This window comes from Condylura cristata, unplaced genomic scaffold, assembly GCF_000260355.1.
Source record: "Condylura cristata isolate star-nosed mole 26May11 unplaced genomic scaffold, ConCri1.0 scaffold00020, whole genome shotgun sequence".
In the NCBI taxonomy this organism is placed as follows: domain Eukaryota; kingdom Metazoa; phylum Chordata; class Mammalia; order Eulipotyphla; family Talpidae; genus Condylura; species Condylura cristata.
Window position 1 is genome coordinate 2413363 of NW_004567121.1, and position 18012 is coordinate 2431374.

Below are 18012 nucleotides of genomic sequence, written 5' to 3' on the forward strand. Positions count from 1 at the left end.
CGGCCGCGCGAGCTGCGCCCCACGCCGCCGCCGCCGCGCCTCGAAGTTTGCCGGCTGACTCGGAAAGTTGCGCTGGTGCTTGATCGCCGCGTCGCGTCCGACCTCCTGGACTGCCCCAGCTCCCGCCGCTGCCTTCCGCGGAGCCCGGCGCCCGCCGACACCCACAGCCCCGCCTGCCGGGGGCATGTGAGCCGCGGCCGCCCCAAGATCCCGGGCGGGCTGCAGCCCCGCGCCTCTGGAGGCAACGCGCGGGCTAGGGGCACGCCCCGGCCCCAGGCAGCCGGGCCGCCATGGGCATCCAGGGCATGGAACTGTGCGCCATGGCGGTGGTGGTGCTGCTGTTCATCGCTGTCCTCAAGCAGTTCGGCATCCTGGAGCCCATGTCCATGGAAGGTAATGCGTGGTACCCACCTTTCCTCTGCCTTCCTCCTGGGGCCAGTGGTCTGTGGGGAGGGAGCCATACTCGGCTCTGGACCAAGGGTCTGGCAGGGAGCGACCCTCGGGCACCTTGCCGGAGGCTCAGGTTCCGCGGGCTGGGGCTGAGAGGGCGAGGGCTCCGAGATGCCCCCGAGGGGACTCAGCCGCGGCGCCGGCAATGACTGTGAGCAAGACGCCCGATGACACCTCGAGCGGTCATCCCTGGCGGTCCGGGGTGCCCCCTGTAAGCGCAGCGGACTCGGGTTGCCCGGTGGAGGGAGGTGTCGCTGCTTGAAGATGACAGGGAGGACCCTCATTTCTGGGCGCCTGGCCCCGGCGCTACTAACGAGAGGCCTCGGCTCTGTGATGGAACCGCCTATTTCTTCCCCACCTTCCCTCCAGTTTCCTCTCCTCAGGCAAGTGTCAAGCCCACATCTGTTCCCCCAGCCCCCCCAAAAAGAAAATATTGACTGAGGATACAGACCTAAGGCCCCCGATAGGTGCCCTTGGAGCTGCATCCCAACCCCTGACCCCTCGCTATCACCTCAGTGCAGGTTAGGGGGAGGAGCCCCTGGGGACACACCCATCCTGAAGGGGACCGTGACCCACCGGAGCGCTGAGCTGCACTTCCAGACTGGGGAAAGGGCCAGCCTGCCCTGTTATGTCACCTGTGCTCCCCTGCCACCCCCTCAGAGGGGGATGGGCACCTGCCTGCCTCCGCACTCTGCTGACCTTGCCAGGCTCTAGCTCCTGAGAAAGCCAGAGGCCCAGGGAAGGGCGGGAGGGAGAGGGAGCCTGCTCTCGCCTCTGACCCCCCCAGCAGCACCACCCCCCTGCAAAGGGCTGCTGAGCGGGAAGGTGTGCAGCTCCCCCACCCCCACTCTGCCTTCAGAGCCCAGGCTCTGTACCCCAGGTCCATGGCCATGTGACCCTCAGAGGCCATGTGGCACCATCATACCCTTTCTAGGTGAGTTCTGAGCCCCAGAGAGAATGGACTTGATTAAGATGGTTCTGAGAGGTGCCACCTTGACCTTTAGATTTTCAGTGAGGAGGAAAATTGCCCAAGTTGGACTTGCACTGGACTGAATGCTGACCCTGCAGGGAGAACCTGAGTCCTTGGGATGAGGTGGGGATGAGCCCCTGCACTGCTGTGACCCAAGGAGCCAGGTCTCCTGCAGGGCTCTAGCCTTTCTCTCCCCCAGCCATTGGTGGGGTGGGGGCACAAAGCCATGGCGCCTACATTGCTCTTTTCTATTTACTCCGACGACCACCCAGGGGCCAGGAGCACCAGACAACCCCATCAACTTAACCCTGAAGCCTGATTGGCTCACAGGCCTGAGGCATCTGGAGTGCTTTCTGAGGAGACTTCCTTTTATAATGTAGGTAGAAGGCACAAAACTATAGATGCTTATTCAGCTTGCTTGCTTTAAAGCAAACAACAAAAAAACACCCACCCACTTCAGGCTCTAGTGAGTTTCTCCTGTCTGGTATTTCTGCCCACTTGGCCTCTGGGAGTTCTGGGGTCTTGGCACAGTGTGAGGGGCACAGACCCCACCCCACCACCACCACTGTCAGCCGGGTTTGAGCTGGGATGCTGTCACCCACACATACTGGCTTCAACTCCCTTCTCTTTTCTGAGCCTCAGTTTCACACTCTGTGAAGTGGGGCTAATGATAATTCCTGCCCCAGGGGCTGTGGCAGACTGGTCGCTGTGGCCAGAGTGGCTCCAGCCCCCATGCCTGGCATGTTATTAACATGCAGCCACTCCAGTAATTAGCAATAGAGTGATTACTCACAATAACAGAATGGTGTTGAAAACATCCTCTCACTCAGACAGCCCTGCCCTGCCTGGCAGAGAGTGGGAGTTATAGTTCGAGATGTTCTGTGTTCATGGGGTGGGTACCCATAAAGCGCCTGGCGGGACCTCCTGGCCAGGCGGTGTCCAAGGGACTGTCAGGTGGGCTGTGAGCAGCCAGGCCTGTCCGCGCTGGCCTGGCTGAGCACGGCGGGAGTTGGTTTCTCGCTCCCTTCCAAGCATGCGCGCATGCAGTTAAGGATGTCTCTTGTCCTCTCTGAGTCTCCGTTGTTCTCATCTGTGAGAGACCAGAATTATGACCCCTCTGGGGATTGTTAAGAACTAATGGATCCAGGTTCTAGGGCTGCAGCTTTCCAGAAGATGCAGAAGTCGAAAGGCCCTCCTCCCTGGCCGGGCCCCTTGTGGTCTCTGTCTCTGGGGACCGGCGGGGAGGAGTTCTGGCCTGGTTCGGCCACTGGCTTACTGGGAGACTTGGGTGTACTGAACCTCCACCAGCCTTGATTTCTTTGTGGAATAAGGATAGAAATAGAATATTTCCCCCCATTCTCTACACAGGCCTCTGAACTGAAGAATTTTGGAGAGTCAGAAGCAGAACTCAGATCTAAGAGACTCCTAAGGGTGGGGTACACCAGTAAAAAGCACCCCGGGCTGTAAGCCGTGGTGCTTGCTGGCTGTCCTGCCACCAGGCCTCTCGATGCAAGCCTGTGGCCAGTCTTGAGTTCGGCTTCTGCCTCTCCGTTCAGAATTCTCAAGTTCTCAACCGGAAGCACTCAACTAAGGACAGTTTTGCCCCTCAGTGGAAATTTGGGAATGTTTGGAGACATTTTTCATGGTTGTCGAGTGAGAGTACTGCCTCTGGTGGGAGTGATGGGGTACTGCTAACCCCCCTAAAATGCACAGCAAGGAATGATCAGCCCCAACTGTGAGTAGAGGCACTGAGAAAACTTGTTCTAGGAGCACTGTGGGGAGCTAGGGGCGCTGCTCTTCAGCCCTAACTTGGTCACCCCACTCTTCCCTTCCAGGAGGTCTCAGTCCTCCGCAGGCAGCTCCCAGGGGACTGGCTTTGCAAAGGTGCCCAAGGAGAGGGGCAGTCATGCCGGGGGTCGCTGTCTTTGCTGGCAGCCTGGTAGCAAACTTTCTCAGTGCCTTTCCCCTGGTAGTGTCCACCGCTCTTGTAACCTGCAGGTCCTTCAGGACTCCTGCAGCCCCTGGACAGTCTCCAGACGTGATGGCAGTGATAGTAGTCAGCATCCGGGGAGTGCTCTCTCTGTCCTAGGCACTTGGTACCTGTCACCATCTTGACCTCAGCAGCCAGCCCATTTTATGGATGAGGAAACCAAGGCGCCTGGAGAATAAGTGACTTGCCTGAGTTTACCACACCAGGGAGTGACAGAGCCAGGACCTTTTCAAGCTCCAGCACACCTTTCCTAAATGTATCTTTGTACCCCGGACGGGTACAAAGGTCTAGGAGTCACCTGACCAGCAGGGGCTCAGGAGGGCTGGGGTAAAGAAGGTGGAAGCCAGCAAGTGCAACAGTGCTTTCGACTTTTAAGACGAGTGGTGGCTCAAGGCAAAGCAGGCTCAAGAGAAGATCCTGCACCCCACACGGAGCCTTGTGAAGGCCTTAGGGCAGTCTCAGGAGCCTCACGGGGCTCATACATTGGGACAGGACAAAAGTAACCCTTGCCCATGACAGGGCAGGGTGGGGAACCCTATTTTACTCAGCCTGGAGACTCAGCATCCTCTTTCTCATACTCAGCAGGCAATTCAGACCCACTTGTGCTTCCCAGGAACTGAGCTCCATCCATAGGACAGTCCTTGGGTGGTGAAGGGCTGAATACCCTCCTGTCCCCTGAGGCCTCATTTGGAATATGCAAAGTCACAGCTGCCTTCCACTGGACACGCTCACTAAGGAGAAAACTGCAGTTAGATCACGAGTGTGGGGTCCACACTGAGGCGTTCAGAGGCCCCCATCACTGCAAGGATTGTGGGCCCCTGATCAGGACATCACATCATGCTGTGTGTTGAAACACAGCATTGATATAAGGGAACCCATGAGCACTCCCTTTGGCAACCAGGTACATGCTGTTTGAACTATCAAATTCAGTGACACCCAAGTTCAGTGAGCCCACCTCACTGGCACCCCAGGGGGGAGGTCTGTTGGATCTGCCATGTGCATGGCACTGGACTAGATACATTTTTCACTACTGGGTTGTGAGTGTGTCACAGCCTATGAGGGGACCTTCACCAGCAACTGGGCTTAAGGGGGATTGGAGCAGTGACTGTAGACAGCACTTTGGGTTTTGGAGGGGAATAAAGATGGCTAATGACTGGCAGGGATGGGGTCTCAAGAGAAGGTTTTGCAGTCTACAGGGGAGCCTTGCAGAGGTGGTAGGAAGGGGGAGTGCATTGGGGTAGGCAAAATATGGCTATCACTCAGTACCTGGTACATCTTAGCTCAGTGGATTAACACTTGGAGCTGCCTTCCCCAAGCACACGGAGGGGTCCTGCACAGAGGAGCTGCCTGGAGTGCAGGGCAGGGGCTTAGTTGGGAACTTCTAGGTGATGGAAAGAAGCCCAGTTTATAATCTGTCAAGCTGTTGTAAAATTTTAAGCAATAATTGAAATCCTCATGCTGTCTCTCCTTTGGCAAAATACTTGTTTGATGGAGAGTTTACATCTTTGTTGCTGATCCCCTGGTTATCAATACTTGATACTTGATAGGAAGGGAATGGTCCAGGACCAGCCCCTAGAGAGGACGGAGGAGGCTGAGCCCAGGGAGAGATAGGAGAGAGACGGAGGAAGCGCTTGACATCACTATTTTGTGCAACGAGGCTCCTCTGTGTGGCAGGCAAAGCTGTGCAAAGTGGCTGTTTGGATTCATTAATTGCCAGGACACCCTGTAATTGCAGAAGGTGGGTGTGATGCCTCTGGCAGCTCTTCAAGGATCTGGCTGCAGTGCCCATGAAATAAATAAAAAAGAGGCAAACCTGTAGCTTTCTCCCGTGGAAGAGCCAGGAGAGGTCTTGGTGTCCACTGTGAGCATGGAGGACCCCAGGACCGGGCTTGACACCATACGAGTCAAGATGAAGGGACCCATCTCTGCAAGTTCCAGACAGGTCTGGGGTTAGATCAGAGGACAGTGCATAGCATCACAGAGTTAGGCTTCTTGGGGAAGGGGCACCTAGCTCCTCGAGAAGGAGGTGGAGAAGACGTCACAGAGTGGGCATTAAAAACTGGCACCTGGGCCCTCCCTGGTGGCTTAGCTGGTTAAACACAGCACTGCAAGCTAGCACTGCTTCAGTGCAAGTTCGATCTCTAGCGCAGAGGTGATCCACATGGCTTGGCAGACCTCTCCTGACCTGCCTGCTGCTCCCCTCAGCAGTGTGTTTCAGTCCATCTGACTGTTCTGCCCCCCCCCCACTCTGTCTCTGGTGAATCCTCTCAACACCCCTGCACTGCTGGCCTGCATCCCAGTTCTGTATGGATAGATAGATAGACAGACAGACAGACAGACAGATAGATAAAATAAGAAAACTTTACTTTAAAAAGAAAACAAAAACTGGCACCCATTTCCCAAGCCAAGAAATAGGAGAGATTTCCTCTGCCCAATTTCTTCCTGTTCAAACACAGTTGTCAAAGTTAGAAACTTGACACTCATTCGCTTAGTTTAGTAAAGAAACTAGCAGCATGGCAAGACTGTCTCAAACTGGGATGCTGGGCGAGGATTACAGTGGGTTTCTGGAAAACATGAGGTTGAACTATGTGGCTCATTTTTTTTCAGTACAGAACTGTGAATGTGTTTTCTCTTCCTTATGATTTTCTTTCTCCAGTTAGCTCATTGTGAGAACGGTGGATAATCCATATAGCATGCAAAATATGTGTTAATTGGTTATTTTTGCCATTGGCAAGGTTTCTGGTCAACAACAGACTATTCATAGTTATGTTTTGGGGAGGTCAAAAGTTATCTGGCCCCTTAGCCCCCACATTATTCAAAAGCCAACTATATTATGTTATGATCATAACAGCTGTATTACATATTATATTATTATACATATTGTTATCATATTCCACAGACAGAAACCCTTTGTATGGTTTCTGGACATAAGTCATTCACAACTTACAGTCATCTGCTTCATCTAACTTTACAGCGCCTGGGCCCTGATGGGTGGGAAATAGGAAGGCAAGTAAGGCTTCCTCCGGCCAGTGTTCGAGAGTGGCCACGCAGCAGCCGCCCGGTCTTGTCTTCCCAGCCTGAGTGACTTCACCCCTCCTGTCTTGGTGGAGGCCACCAGAAGCTACCCGGGTCAGAGACCTGGGTCCTCCCGGCCTCGGCTGATTTGTCCACTCGGTGGCTGGAGCAGTGGCTCCTTCCTTCTGCCGTCTGCCAGTTGCTCCGCACGGCTGTCCTCATCTTCCCGTACGACAGCATGGATGGGGGGCAGGTGCGCCTCTCCCTGCCTCGGGCCCTGCTGTGGCTCCTGCGCCCACACATCCCCTTGGATCACTTTGGACCCTCTGCCCAGGGTGTGCTTCCACCCTGTCCGCCTGCTGTCACTGAGCTGAGCCTTGGAATAGCCCCTCTGATTCCTGCCACACCCTGCAGGCCTAGGAGGAAAAAGCAACTGGGATCGTTGGGGCCTGGTCCCACCTACGGGAAGTAGGTCTTGCCTACACCCTCAAATTAAAGCCCAGTAGTTCACATACTCAGGGCAACACGTGTAGGGGACCCCATCCACCAAGCCTGTGTTACAAGAGCACCCCGTCCCCATTCGCAGGCACTGCTCCAGGGCTGGGCGCCGCAGTCAGCACACTGGAGGCCCTGCTGAGGCCCCGTGGTGGAGGAAAAGGCTGAGTTGTATTGTTCTCCCTGGGCTGCCATAACAAAATGTTGTGGGCTGGCCTGCTTAAACCACAGACAGGTATTTTTTCGCAATTTTGAAGGCTGGAAATCTAAGTCAAAGTGCCAGCGGGCTTGATTTCTGGAGAGGCCTCTCTCCTTGGCTTGCAGACAGCAGCCACCTTCTTCTTCTTCTTCTTCTTTTTTTTTTTAAAGATTTTTCTATGTATGTATGTATGCATACAAGAGCTGGAGTGTAGGCCAGAGGTGTGGGGCAGAGGAGTGAGAGGATTCACCAGAGACAGTGGGGAGCAGAACAGGCAGTTGGACTGAAATACACTGCTGAGGGGAGCAGCAGGTGAGACAGGAGAGGTCTGCTGGCCATGGGGATCAGCTCCCTGGCCTGTTGGGGATCAATATTGAGCTCATGCTGCAGTGGCTGGTGATAGCTTGACAGTGCTCCCTGCGCCCAGGGAGGCCTAGCAACCACCTTCTTGCTGTATCCTGGCGTGGTCTCTCCTTAGTGCTTGTGGGTGGAGAGGGCAGGGAGAGGATGGGAGGCAATTTCTCTTACAGCCTCATCAGTCCTACTGGACGAGGGTCCCACAGTCATCACCTCACTTAACCTTCATTACCTTCTACAGACCCTGCCTCCAGTACAGTCATTTGCAGGTTAGGGCTTAAACATGTGAGTTTGTGGGCAAAGAGGACACAGGATCGGTCCACACACCATTAAATAGAAAAATATGCGTGTGCCAGGGAGTCAGCCAGATGAAAAATGAAACAGCGATGAGGGATAGATAATGACAGTGGAGGGGCTCACAGGAGATAGTATTTGAACAGAGGTCTGAAAGGAAATGTGGGTTCTAAGGAACATCTGCATCAGAGAATATAACAAGGGGGGCCCTGTGACGGGAGTGTGCCTGCCAGGTTGAGGGTCAGCATGGCTGAAGTGCAGGGAGAAAGGGAGAGACCTAGAGCATGAGCCCACATTTGAGGCCCACGGGTCTCACTCATTGACCTCGTGAGGATTTTCATACACAGAGCCTTGGGGTGGTGGGGGATGGCACACAGGAGGGCACTGTTTGAGAAACAGACCTGCGAGACCCAGGACAGAACAGGGAGACAAGCCAGGAGACAAGCCTGGTGGGGGTAGGTCGGTGGAGGTGGGGGAACGGGTCAGAGGTCAAGTGTGTGGAAAACAGAGCTAGGATTTGTCCGTGGATGAGGGTGAGCAGGAAGGAAGATACCAAGGTGTAAGCACCCAGCAGAGCGATGTGCCACCAGCTGCGCTGGAGAAACTGCGTGGAGCAAGTTTTGGGGGGAAATTGAAGATCAGTAGCTCGGTCTGCACGTGCTCCTTTTGAGAACCCTCCAGACATCCAAATGCTAATTGCAGGTGAGTCCGGAGCTCAGTGAGAAGTCAGTGAGAAGGGAGTCCCCCTCTCCCCCAGGCTTAGCTTTGCAAGGAAGCTTCAGATTTTGTAGTTTAATGAGCGTGACTTTTAGTTTCCTCATTACTCTGGGACACATTTTTCCTACCAATGATTTGAACACCTCTGTGTGATTCTTAGCTTTTTCAGTTTCCTCATCTATATATTGCCTTTGTATATCCTTTAACTATTTCTCTCGGGGTTACTGTCCTTTACTTATTTTCCAAGTGTCTGATGTTCCATTGGGACCAAAAGTGTCTCTCTCAGCCTCTGTCTTTCTCCCCCTTCCCACCTGCTGACTGCAACTACTTTTAAACATTTAAACTAGCCTCTAATAAATGCAGATAATCATTTGCATATGCGAGTAACAAAGAATAGTATAGTGAGCACCAGGGAACAGGAACCCATCCTCACCCCCAAACATCTCCAGCCTGCCTCTCTGTGAGTTCCTCTCCTACCCCACCCCTAGAGGTTACCACCAGCCAGGATGTGCTCGCCATTCCTTGATTTTGTTATTTATAATACTAGCTCTTGTGCATCCCTACAAATATATAGTTTGAATCTGAAAAGATGGGATCATACTGGCCTCCTCGGGTTAGTTGTTCAGCCAAGTGGATGTTCATAAGCCTCACCCATATTGCTCTGCGCTATTACAGTGCATTCATTTTTTCACTGCTGGGGAAAGAGTTCGCCAGGTGGATGCCCACAATCCTTTATTCTGCTTAGCTGTCAGTGGACATTTGGTTGATTCAAACTGTCGTTATTGCCAAGAGTATCTCCATGACTTATTTCAACACAAAACACTTCCAACAGCCAATGACTGCTCTTGCGCTTGTCTACTGAGCATTTGAGCTTCTCTAGTGTGTTTGCCCAAAGAAGGCGAGCACTCGAGGGCATGCACACGTGGTTTTGTATGAACAGACACCAGGGTTGCTCCAGTTTCCACAGCAGGTTGGAGAAGTGCCGTTGACCGACACCCTCGGCAGCACGTGGAGTTGTCAGGCTCCTTGTTTCAATATTTCCTGCCCATCTGAAAATGTTGGGAGCCCATCATGATTTGCATTTCCCTAATTCTTAATGCATCGTTCTTGTAATTTCATTCATCTTTCTGGCTTCCTTTTCTGATGATTATCTGTTCTCAACATTCTTCTTTCTTCATTTGTAAACACTGCCCTCGAATTCTCTTGGGTGTCTGGGGGGCCATGCAGCCTTTTGTTGAACAGAAAGCCTTCATTTTGATGTAGTCAAAGTCGTCATATTTTTTTTTTCCCACCCTTAGGTTGGCAAGAGATTTAAAATTTTCATTTAACTCTAGAACTTCCTTTTGGGATTTGGGCCCTTAGCTTATTCAGAGCCCACTTTTGCACACGGCATAAGGAAGGGATCCAGATTTATTAAATGTGTTAAGCCAGTTTTGCTAACACCATTTGCTAAACAATCTGACCTTGCCCCAAGCTTTCTGTAAAATTCTCTTGGTCTCTTTTTGAGCTTTCTGTTCTCTTTGTCGTTGTGTTTATTCTTGTACTTATCACACAATTTTTATTACAGTGACTGTGCAGTACATATAATTTTATATTGAAGGAAGCTACCTCTAATTGAGAACCCCTTCCTCAATTTTGATGAACTTTTGTATTCCTTTTTATATATTTCAGAGTAAGTTTATCAAGGTTCTTAAAAAACTCTAAAAACTTTTTTTATTGCAATTGTGTTGAATTTATAGATTTCTTTGGGAAGAAGTGACATCTTCTTAATATTATGTGGACCTAGATAAAATGCTAAAATGTATCCAGAATATCCATCTATATAGAAGCCGTTTGAATTTTAGTTAATACTTAGACGCTTTTTGGGTTTTATGGCTTTTATGAACATTATCTTTTAATTATATTTTCCAGGTAGTTATTACTGCTGTTGAAAATTACTATTGATTTTCTTATATTAATCTTGTATCTGGAAACCTTTCTGAACTCTCATATGTATTGATTCTCTTAATCTCTTGGGATCATATCATCTATAGATAATGTCAGTTTTATCCCTTACTTCCCAGCTCTTATGCCATTTATTTCTTTTTTGAAATTTCCTTAGAGCATTGGCAGGACATCAATTAGTGGTAATTGTGGCCAATCTGGCTTGCCCAAAATCTTAAAGAGAATATATCTTAGCCTTTACCATTATATCTAATATTTTCTATAAATAAATATGTGATTTGCAAATTAAAGCTGCATCTAGTTAAAGAAATTCCATTTGGTTCCTGTTTTGCTAAGAGCTTTTGTTTATTTACTTATAAGTATGTGTAGGCAATTGTCAAACACATTTTCAGCATTAAATTTTCATGTAATTTTTCCCTCAAATTCTTACATATAAAACCTTCTTGACTGTGGTATTTTTTTTTCTTTTTTAAAAATAAAGTTGTGTTAGTTCAATAGCATTTGATTAAAAGGTTTGCTTCTATATTCAAAAGTGAAGTGAGGATATAATTTTCCTTTTTTGGTTTGTTTCTCCAGCTTTATTAAGATATAATTGACATACAGCATTGTGTAAATTGAAGGCATAGAAGGTGATGATTTGATACAGATAAATACTGTGGAATGACAACCACAATGGGATGAGATAACACATCCATCACCACACCGAATTACCAATTTTTTGTTGTGGTGGTGAGAACATTTGAGACCTAGTCTCTTCAGTTTCCAAGTATGCAATGCAGTCTTGTTAGCTGTAGTAGGCATGCTTTACAGTGATCCCAGAGCATGTTCATCTTATGACTGGGGGTGTCCTTTGACCAACACCCTCCCACTGCCTCCCCCCACTGCTCCTCCTTTACAAGGGGGACATTTTTTGGATTCCAGAGTGAAATCATATAGCATTTGTCTTTCTGTCTAGCTTATTTCCCTTAGTATAATGTCCTTAATATTTACCCATGTCAACACTGTAATTTTCATTCCTATATTGCACCTATTTAATATAATAATATCATTGAGGGAATCATTGTATCAGTATGGAGCTTACCAGTGATTCTTTTGTTATATATTTGTTTTGTTCCCAGTAAAAATGAAAGGATTTTAATTCTCAAGTCTTTGAGAGGCAAAATTAATGCAATGCCTGTCAGAACATCAATTAACAAAATTAACAAATCAAACTAATTCCGTTACATAACCCACTTATTGTAGGCTGGCAGTGTTTTAAATGCGGGGGTGTCCACTGGTCTTCAGGCCTCCAGCTTTGGAGGGCCAACTTTGCTGGCAAAAGTGGTGTTGCCAGTTCAGTCACCAGCAGCTACCGTTTTCATGAAGGAACCACGGGGCCAGGTCCCCACAGCTCACCCCTTCATCTGGGTTTTGCCACAGAGGGAGCAAGTGTACGTGGCAGGTTGGCTTATTTCAGTTTTGCCATTTTCCTGAGGGAAGCACCATAATGGTCCCTTACTTGCTGATGGTCCCACCTCGTTTGGTGTGTTTGGCCACATGGAGCCAAACTGGACGGCGCCCAGAAAGTGGGTGAGTGTTTTGAAAGCAGTTGGTAGAGAGTGCTGGGGCATTGCTTCTTTGGAGTCAGTTCAAGGGAGCATTGGGGAGGAGGTGGGAAATGGGTTAAAGGCGATGGCTCAGTGGCAGAATGTAGTGTTCCACTGTGTGGTGGACCACAGTGTGCGTAGCCATTTACTGGCTGAGGGACATTTGGGTTATTTCTGATTGTAAATGAAATTGCTCCGAACATTAAAGTTATTGCATGAAACTTATTTTTTGGATAGAATAGCATTTGAATAAATAACTAGGAGTGAGATTACTGGGTTACATGACAAGTGTATGTTTACAAGAAGCTGCCAAGCTGACTCCCAGAGCTGCAGTACTCTCACCGGCAACATCTGATGGTCTCAGCTACTCTGGGTCCTCCCCAGCCCCTTTACTTGTTATTTAAGTTAATCTAATTATAGTTGTATAGTAGTATTTGTTGCGACTTCAATTTGTATTTCTTCAGCTAACTATTGTTAAACATCATTTTATGTGTTCACTTGCCATCTGTATATCCTTTAAAAAATATTTACTTATTTGCACATAGAAGATCTGGGGTGTACGCCAGAGGTGCAGGGAGAAGGAGGGTGAGAAGATTCACCAGAGACAGAGTGGGGCACAGAGCAGGCAGGTGGACTGAAATACACTGCTGGGGGGAGCAGCGGGCAACACAGGAGAGGCCTGCTGTGCCACGTGGGTCAGCTTCCTGTCTGGGGACCAAATCTGTGCCGCAGTGGCTGTGATAGCTTCATAGTGATGAGACTTAACCCCTGCTGCCACCAGGGAGGCCCAACCATCTGTATGTCCTTTATGGTAAATTGTTGCATCATGTGTTTTGATTTATGAATTTGGGTTGTTTTTTTACCACTGAGTTTTGATGTTTTGTGTTTTTTTTTTTCCTAACCATTGAGTTTTGCGAATTCTTTCAATATTCTGCATATCCTTTGTTGGATATGTGATTTGCAAATATTTTCTCCTAATCTGTAGTCTACCTTTTTATTTAACAGTATTCTTACACAGCAAATTCTTAATTTTCAATTAAATTTATAAACTTCTGGTTAATTTATAAATTATGTATAATTTATATATATATATATTTTTTTGATAGATTAGGCTATTGTCCTAAGAACTCTTTGCCTCAACTCAGGTCATGAAGATTTTCTCCTGAATTTTTTTCCAAGAAGTTTTATGTCTTAAAGATAATTCTGTGCTCCATTGTGAGTTAATATCTGTACAAGATGTGAGGTTTAAGGAAAAGTTCATTTTTTAGATCCAATAATTCCAGTACCAGTTGTTGGGGGGAAAAAGTTAATTATTCTTTTTCCCATTGATTTGTCTTGCACATTTATCAAAACTCAGGCAGTCATATTTGTGGGGATACATTTCTGTGTTCTTTGTTTTATTCCCATTGATCTATGTGTTTATCTCTCCTCCACATTATGCAGGCTTGATTATAGTAGTTATAGAATATTTTGAAATTCAAAGAGACTGATTTCCTTCACTTTAATTTTTTTCAAAATTGTTTCAACTATTCTATTTCTTTTTCAAATATCCTTAGAATCAGTGTGTCTGCACCTACTAAAAATCCTTCTGGGATTTTTATTGAAAATGTGTTAAATCTGTAGTTCATTTTGGAGATAATTGACATTGTTGTGGTGAATCTTTCACCCCTCGAACATGGTATGTCTTCTTCACTTACTTAAATCTGTGATTTCTTTCAATCAAGATTTTGTCATTTGCAGCATATAGATTGTTAGATTTAATTTCATTCAATCTAAACCTACTTATACCTATTTTATTAGATTTATAACTAAGTATTTAATTTGTGGGACACATAATATTGTTTCTTAAATTTTGGCTTCCAATTGAAGGTCTCTAGATTGTGACTTTTGTGTGTGACCTTGTATCTTGTGAAGAGGATTCCTTGAAATTACCTGCATAGATAATCATGTCATCTGAGAACATGGATAGTTGTTTTTTTTTTTCTTTCTAATCTAATCTATATGCTTTGTCTTGCCTTATTCCTGTATTTTTACTTTTCTCCCTCTTATTACACTCACTAGGACTTTTGGTATGATGTTGACTAGAAGAGGAAAGAACAGATAGTCTTTGTTTTCAATCTCTGAGGAAGACACTCAGGCTCTCACCAGTAAGTGTTAACTATAGGGGTTATTTTTGTAAATGGCTTTACCAAGGTGAATTCCTAATTTATGGAGAGTTTTTATTATAATGGATATTGAATTTTGTCTAACAGCTCTTTCACATAAGTTGATATGATCATATTTTTTTTTCTTCTTTAGACTATTAACATGGCAGAATAAATTGACTTATTTTTAAACATTGAATCAACCTAGCATTCCAGAAAAAACCCACTTGTCATGGTGTGTTATTCTCTTTAAGCATTAATACTTTGTATTTACTAATGTTTTGTTAAGAATTTCTTTGTATCTATATTCATAAGGAATATTGGCTAGGCCTGTTCAGATTATGTTTTTCATTAGTGGTTTGTTTTGTGATTTTGGAGTAATTGGTCCCATTTATTCAAGTTATTGAATTTGTGTTTATGATGTTCATGATGTTTCCTCCTTACCCACTAAAGGTCTGTGGAGTTTATCGTTTCATTCTTGACATAGATAACCTGTGCCTTTGCTCTTTCTTTTTCTATTTTTTTTTTAAGATTTATTTATTTACACATAGAGAACTGGGTTTTTAAAGATTTATTTATTTACGCATAGAGAACTGGGGTACAAGCCAGAGGTGTAGGAGTGGTGAGAGGGTTCACCAGCAGGGAGCTGAACAGGCAGATTGACAAAGTACACTGCTGAGGAGAGCAGTGGGTGGGTCAGGAAGGAGAGATCTGCTGTGCCATGTGGGTCACCTCCGGGGCCAGGGCTCGAACTCCAGTGAAGTGGCTGCTGCAAGCTTTATGGTGTTGTGCTTTAACCTGTTGCACCATCAGGGAGGACCCTGCTCGCTCTTTCTCTTACATACCTACTGGAGTTTTATCAATTTTATTGAAGTTTTCAAAGAACTTTCCATTTCATTAATGTTCTCTACTGGTTTTTTGGTTTCATTGATTTCTGCTTTTATCTTTTTCCTTTCTTCAGCATGCCTTAGCAATACTTGCTGTACAATTTCTAGTTTCTTGAGGTGGAATCTTATATTTATTTAAAATATTTTTATCATTTCTAAAATAGGCATTTAATACTTTAAGTATCCCTTAAGAACTAGCTGCATTCATAAATTTTGATAGGTAACATTTTCATATGTGTTTAGTTCAAATTACTTCTGCTAGTATCTTGTTATTTTCCTGCAAATCTTGGTTTCCATTAGATATCATTTCCCTTCATTCGAAGTATTTATTGCGACATTTCTTGCAGTGGGACTTTGCTGGTGACAAATTCTGTAGCATTCATTGATTTGAAAATGCCTTTATTTGACCATTCTTTTTGAAAGATATTAGCACTGGATTCTAGAATTTTAGGTTAACAGATACTTTCCTTCAACAATTTTTGAAATGATAGGCCACTGGGTATGTTGCATCAGAATACTTGCATTTCTTTATGATTAATGCCCTCAAGTGTCTGCTCCTGTATGTATTGACCTTGTATTTTCAGTTTTTTCCTATTTAGAAAATTGAGGTATTTTATTCTAATTGATCAGTAGGTGTTCATTTTATATCTAGAACTGAATGTTTTTGCCAAACACACATTCTCCGGGTAGATTTTTCCAGCCTATGACTTGTCTGTTGGTTTTTTTTTTTTTTTAAGGTTTATTTATTTATGCATACAGAACTGGGGTACAGGCCAGAGGCTCAGGGGCTGTGAGAGGCTTCACCAAAGACAGAGTGGGGAGCAGAACAGGCAAATGGACGAAGTACACTGCTGAGGGGAGCAGCGGGCGGGTCAGGAGAGGTTTGCCACGCCATGCGGTCACCTCCGGGGCAGGCGGGAATCGAACTCATACGGAAGTGGCTTTAGATTCTCAATGCTGCGCTTTAACCCGCTGCGCCACGAGGGAGGGCCCTCTGTTGGGTTTTTTAATGACTTTGTTGATTGTTCTCTGATAGCTTTAATTTTTCATTGACTTTTACATTTATTTTCGTTTTTCTTCTAATAACTTTGAGTTTATCTAGATTGTGAAAAGCTTTGCTCTAGAAGCTCATATCATTGACTAGAGACCCATTTTTTAAAAAAGATTTATTTATTCATACAGAACTGGGGTACAGGCCAGAGATGCGGAGGGTGAGAGGATTCACCAGGGACAGAGCGGGGAGCAGATCGACGAAGTACACTGATGAGGGGAGCAGCGGGCGGGTCAGGAGAGGTCTGCTGCGCCATGTGGTCTCCTCGGGGCAGGCGGGGATCGAACACATGCGGAAGTGGCTTAAGCTTCTTAGTGCAGTGCTTTAACCCGCTGCGCCACCAGGGAGGGCCAAGACCCATCTTTGTTAACAAAAGAATTTAAAGCTGTAAATTTTCCTCTAAACAGAGCTTAACCTGCACTCAGAAAAGTTTGTTATGCTATGCTTTCATTATCATTTAATACAAAACACTTCAAAACGCTCTTGTAATTTCTCCTCTGTATTACAGCTTAAGTAGAAATATGTTGCTTCATTTCCAAATATTTGATATTTTCTGAATATCTTGGTGCCTTGGATTTTAAGTTAGTTCCATTAAAATCAGAGTCTTGTTTTATGTTCCAGCATCTGGCATATCTTGGTAACCACAGGATTTACTTTTGAAAGGAATATGTATTACAGAGTTGTTGGACATAATGTTCTACAAATATTAATTGGGTCAAATAAATTGATAGTGTTTTTCAATTTTTCTTACCTTTATACCTATCATTTACTGGGAAATGATATTTAAATCTTCAAATATGACTGTGATTTATCTTCTTTTCCCCTTAGTTTTGAATTTTTTCCACTTCAACTATTTTAAAGTTGTTACCATGTTGTATAACAGATTATTCCATTTTCTTAATGAATTAATCCTTATATCACTAAATCACTGGTCCTTTTTTTTTTTTAAGATTTATTTATTTATTCATACAGAACTAGAGTATAAGCCAGAGATGCGGAGGGTGAGAGGCTCACCAGGGACAGAGTGGGGAGCAGAACCGGCAGATGATCAAAGTACACTGCTGAGGGGAGCAGTGGGCGGGTCAGGAGAGGTCTGCCACACCATGTGGTCCCCTCCAGGGCAGGCAGGGATCGAACCCATGCGGAAGTGGCTTAAGCTTCTTAGTGCTGTGCTTTAACCCGCTGCGCCACCAGGGAGGGCCAATCACTGATCCTTTATATCACTAAAATGATTGTCCTCCCTACTATATTTTTTATTATTAATATAGTCATACCAGGTCTCTTTATCCTTTGTCCAAATCTGTCTGTGCCTTTTATTAAAAGGATCCTTTTTATAAGTAGCATTTAGTTGGGTCTTGCTGTTTTATTCAGTCTAACATGTGTGCCTCTCATCGAGCATCTTATTTTTAACATCCATCCATGCTGCTGTGGGCGCCTCTAATCCGCTGCACATTTCTCCTTGATGTGCATCTCCCATATTGTGCCCACCCATCCTGCTTGTGATGGGTCCCTAGGACGCCTCCAGTTCCCCCATTAACTCCGTTCGCCACAAGCATCTGTGCACAGTTCCCCTTGGATAAGATTCTGTTTGTGACGTTTACCTGGAGTGGAGTTGTTGGTTTGCAAGGTCTGCGTATACTTAACCTGAGGGAGGATTGTCAGTGTTTTCCATATGGCGATGGGAGTCGTCCAGGAAGGCGGGAAGCAAGATGATGAGGAGAGAGGGGAACTGTGGCAGCCCCACGCTTGAGTGGGTGAGAGGGTCTCTGCCAAGTGGAGGGTCCCACCAGGGGCAGGATGGCGCACTCTCTGAGGAGCAGAGGAAGTCATGCAGGTAGGTGGCAGGTGTGGTGATCGGAACTTGGGGACATTCTCCTGTGGTTTCCGTTTTATCGGTGAAGTGGGGAGCAGCC

At 46.3% G+C, this 18012-nt stretch overlaps 1 protein-coding gene across 1 annotated transcript in view; it reads left to right on the forward strand.

Annotated features, from left to right (window-relative positions):
• Positions 1 to 6: 6 nt before the first annotated feature.
• KCNIP3 (Kv channel interacting protein 3, calsenilin) overlaps positions 7 to 18012 on the forward strand; it is a 28945-nt gene continuing 10939 nt past the window's right edge. The window contains exon 1 of the mRNA XM_004686122.2: positions 7 to 393. Coding sequence (XP_004686179.1) covers positions 291 to 393 — 103 coding nt within the window. The 5' untranslated portion in view covers positions 7 to 290. The remainder of the gene's footprint in view (positions 394 to 18012) is intronic.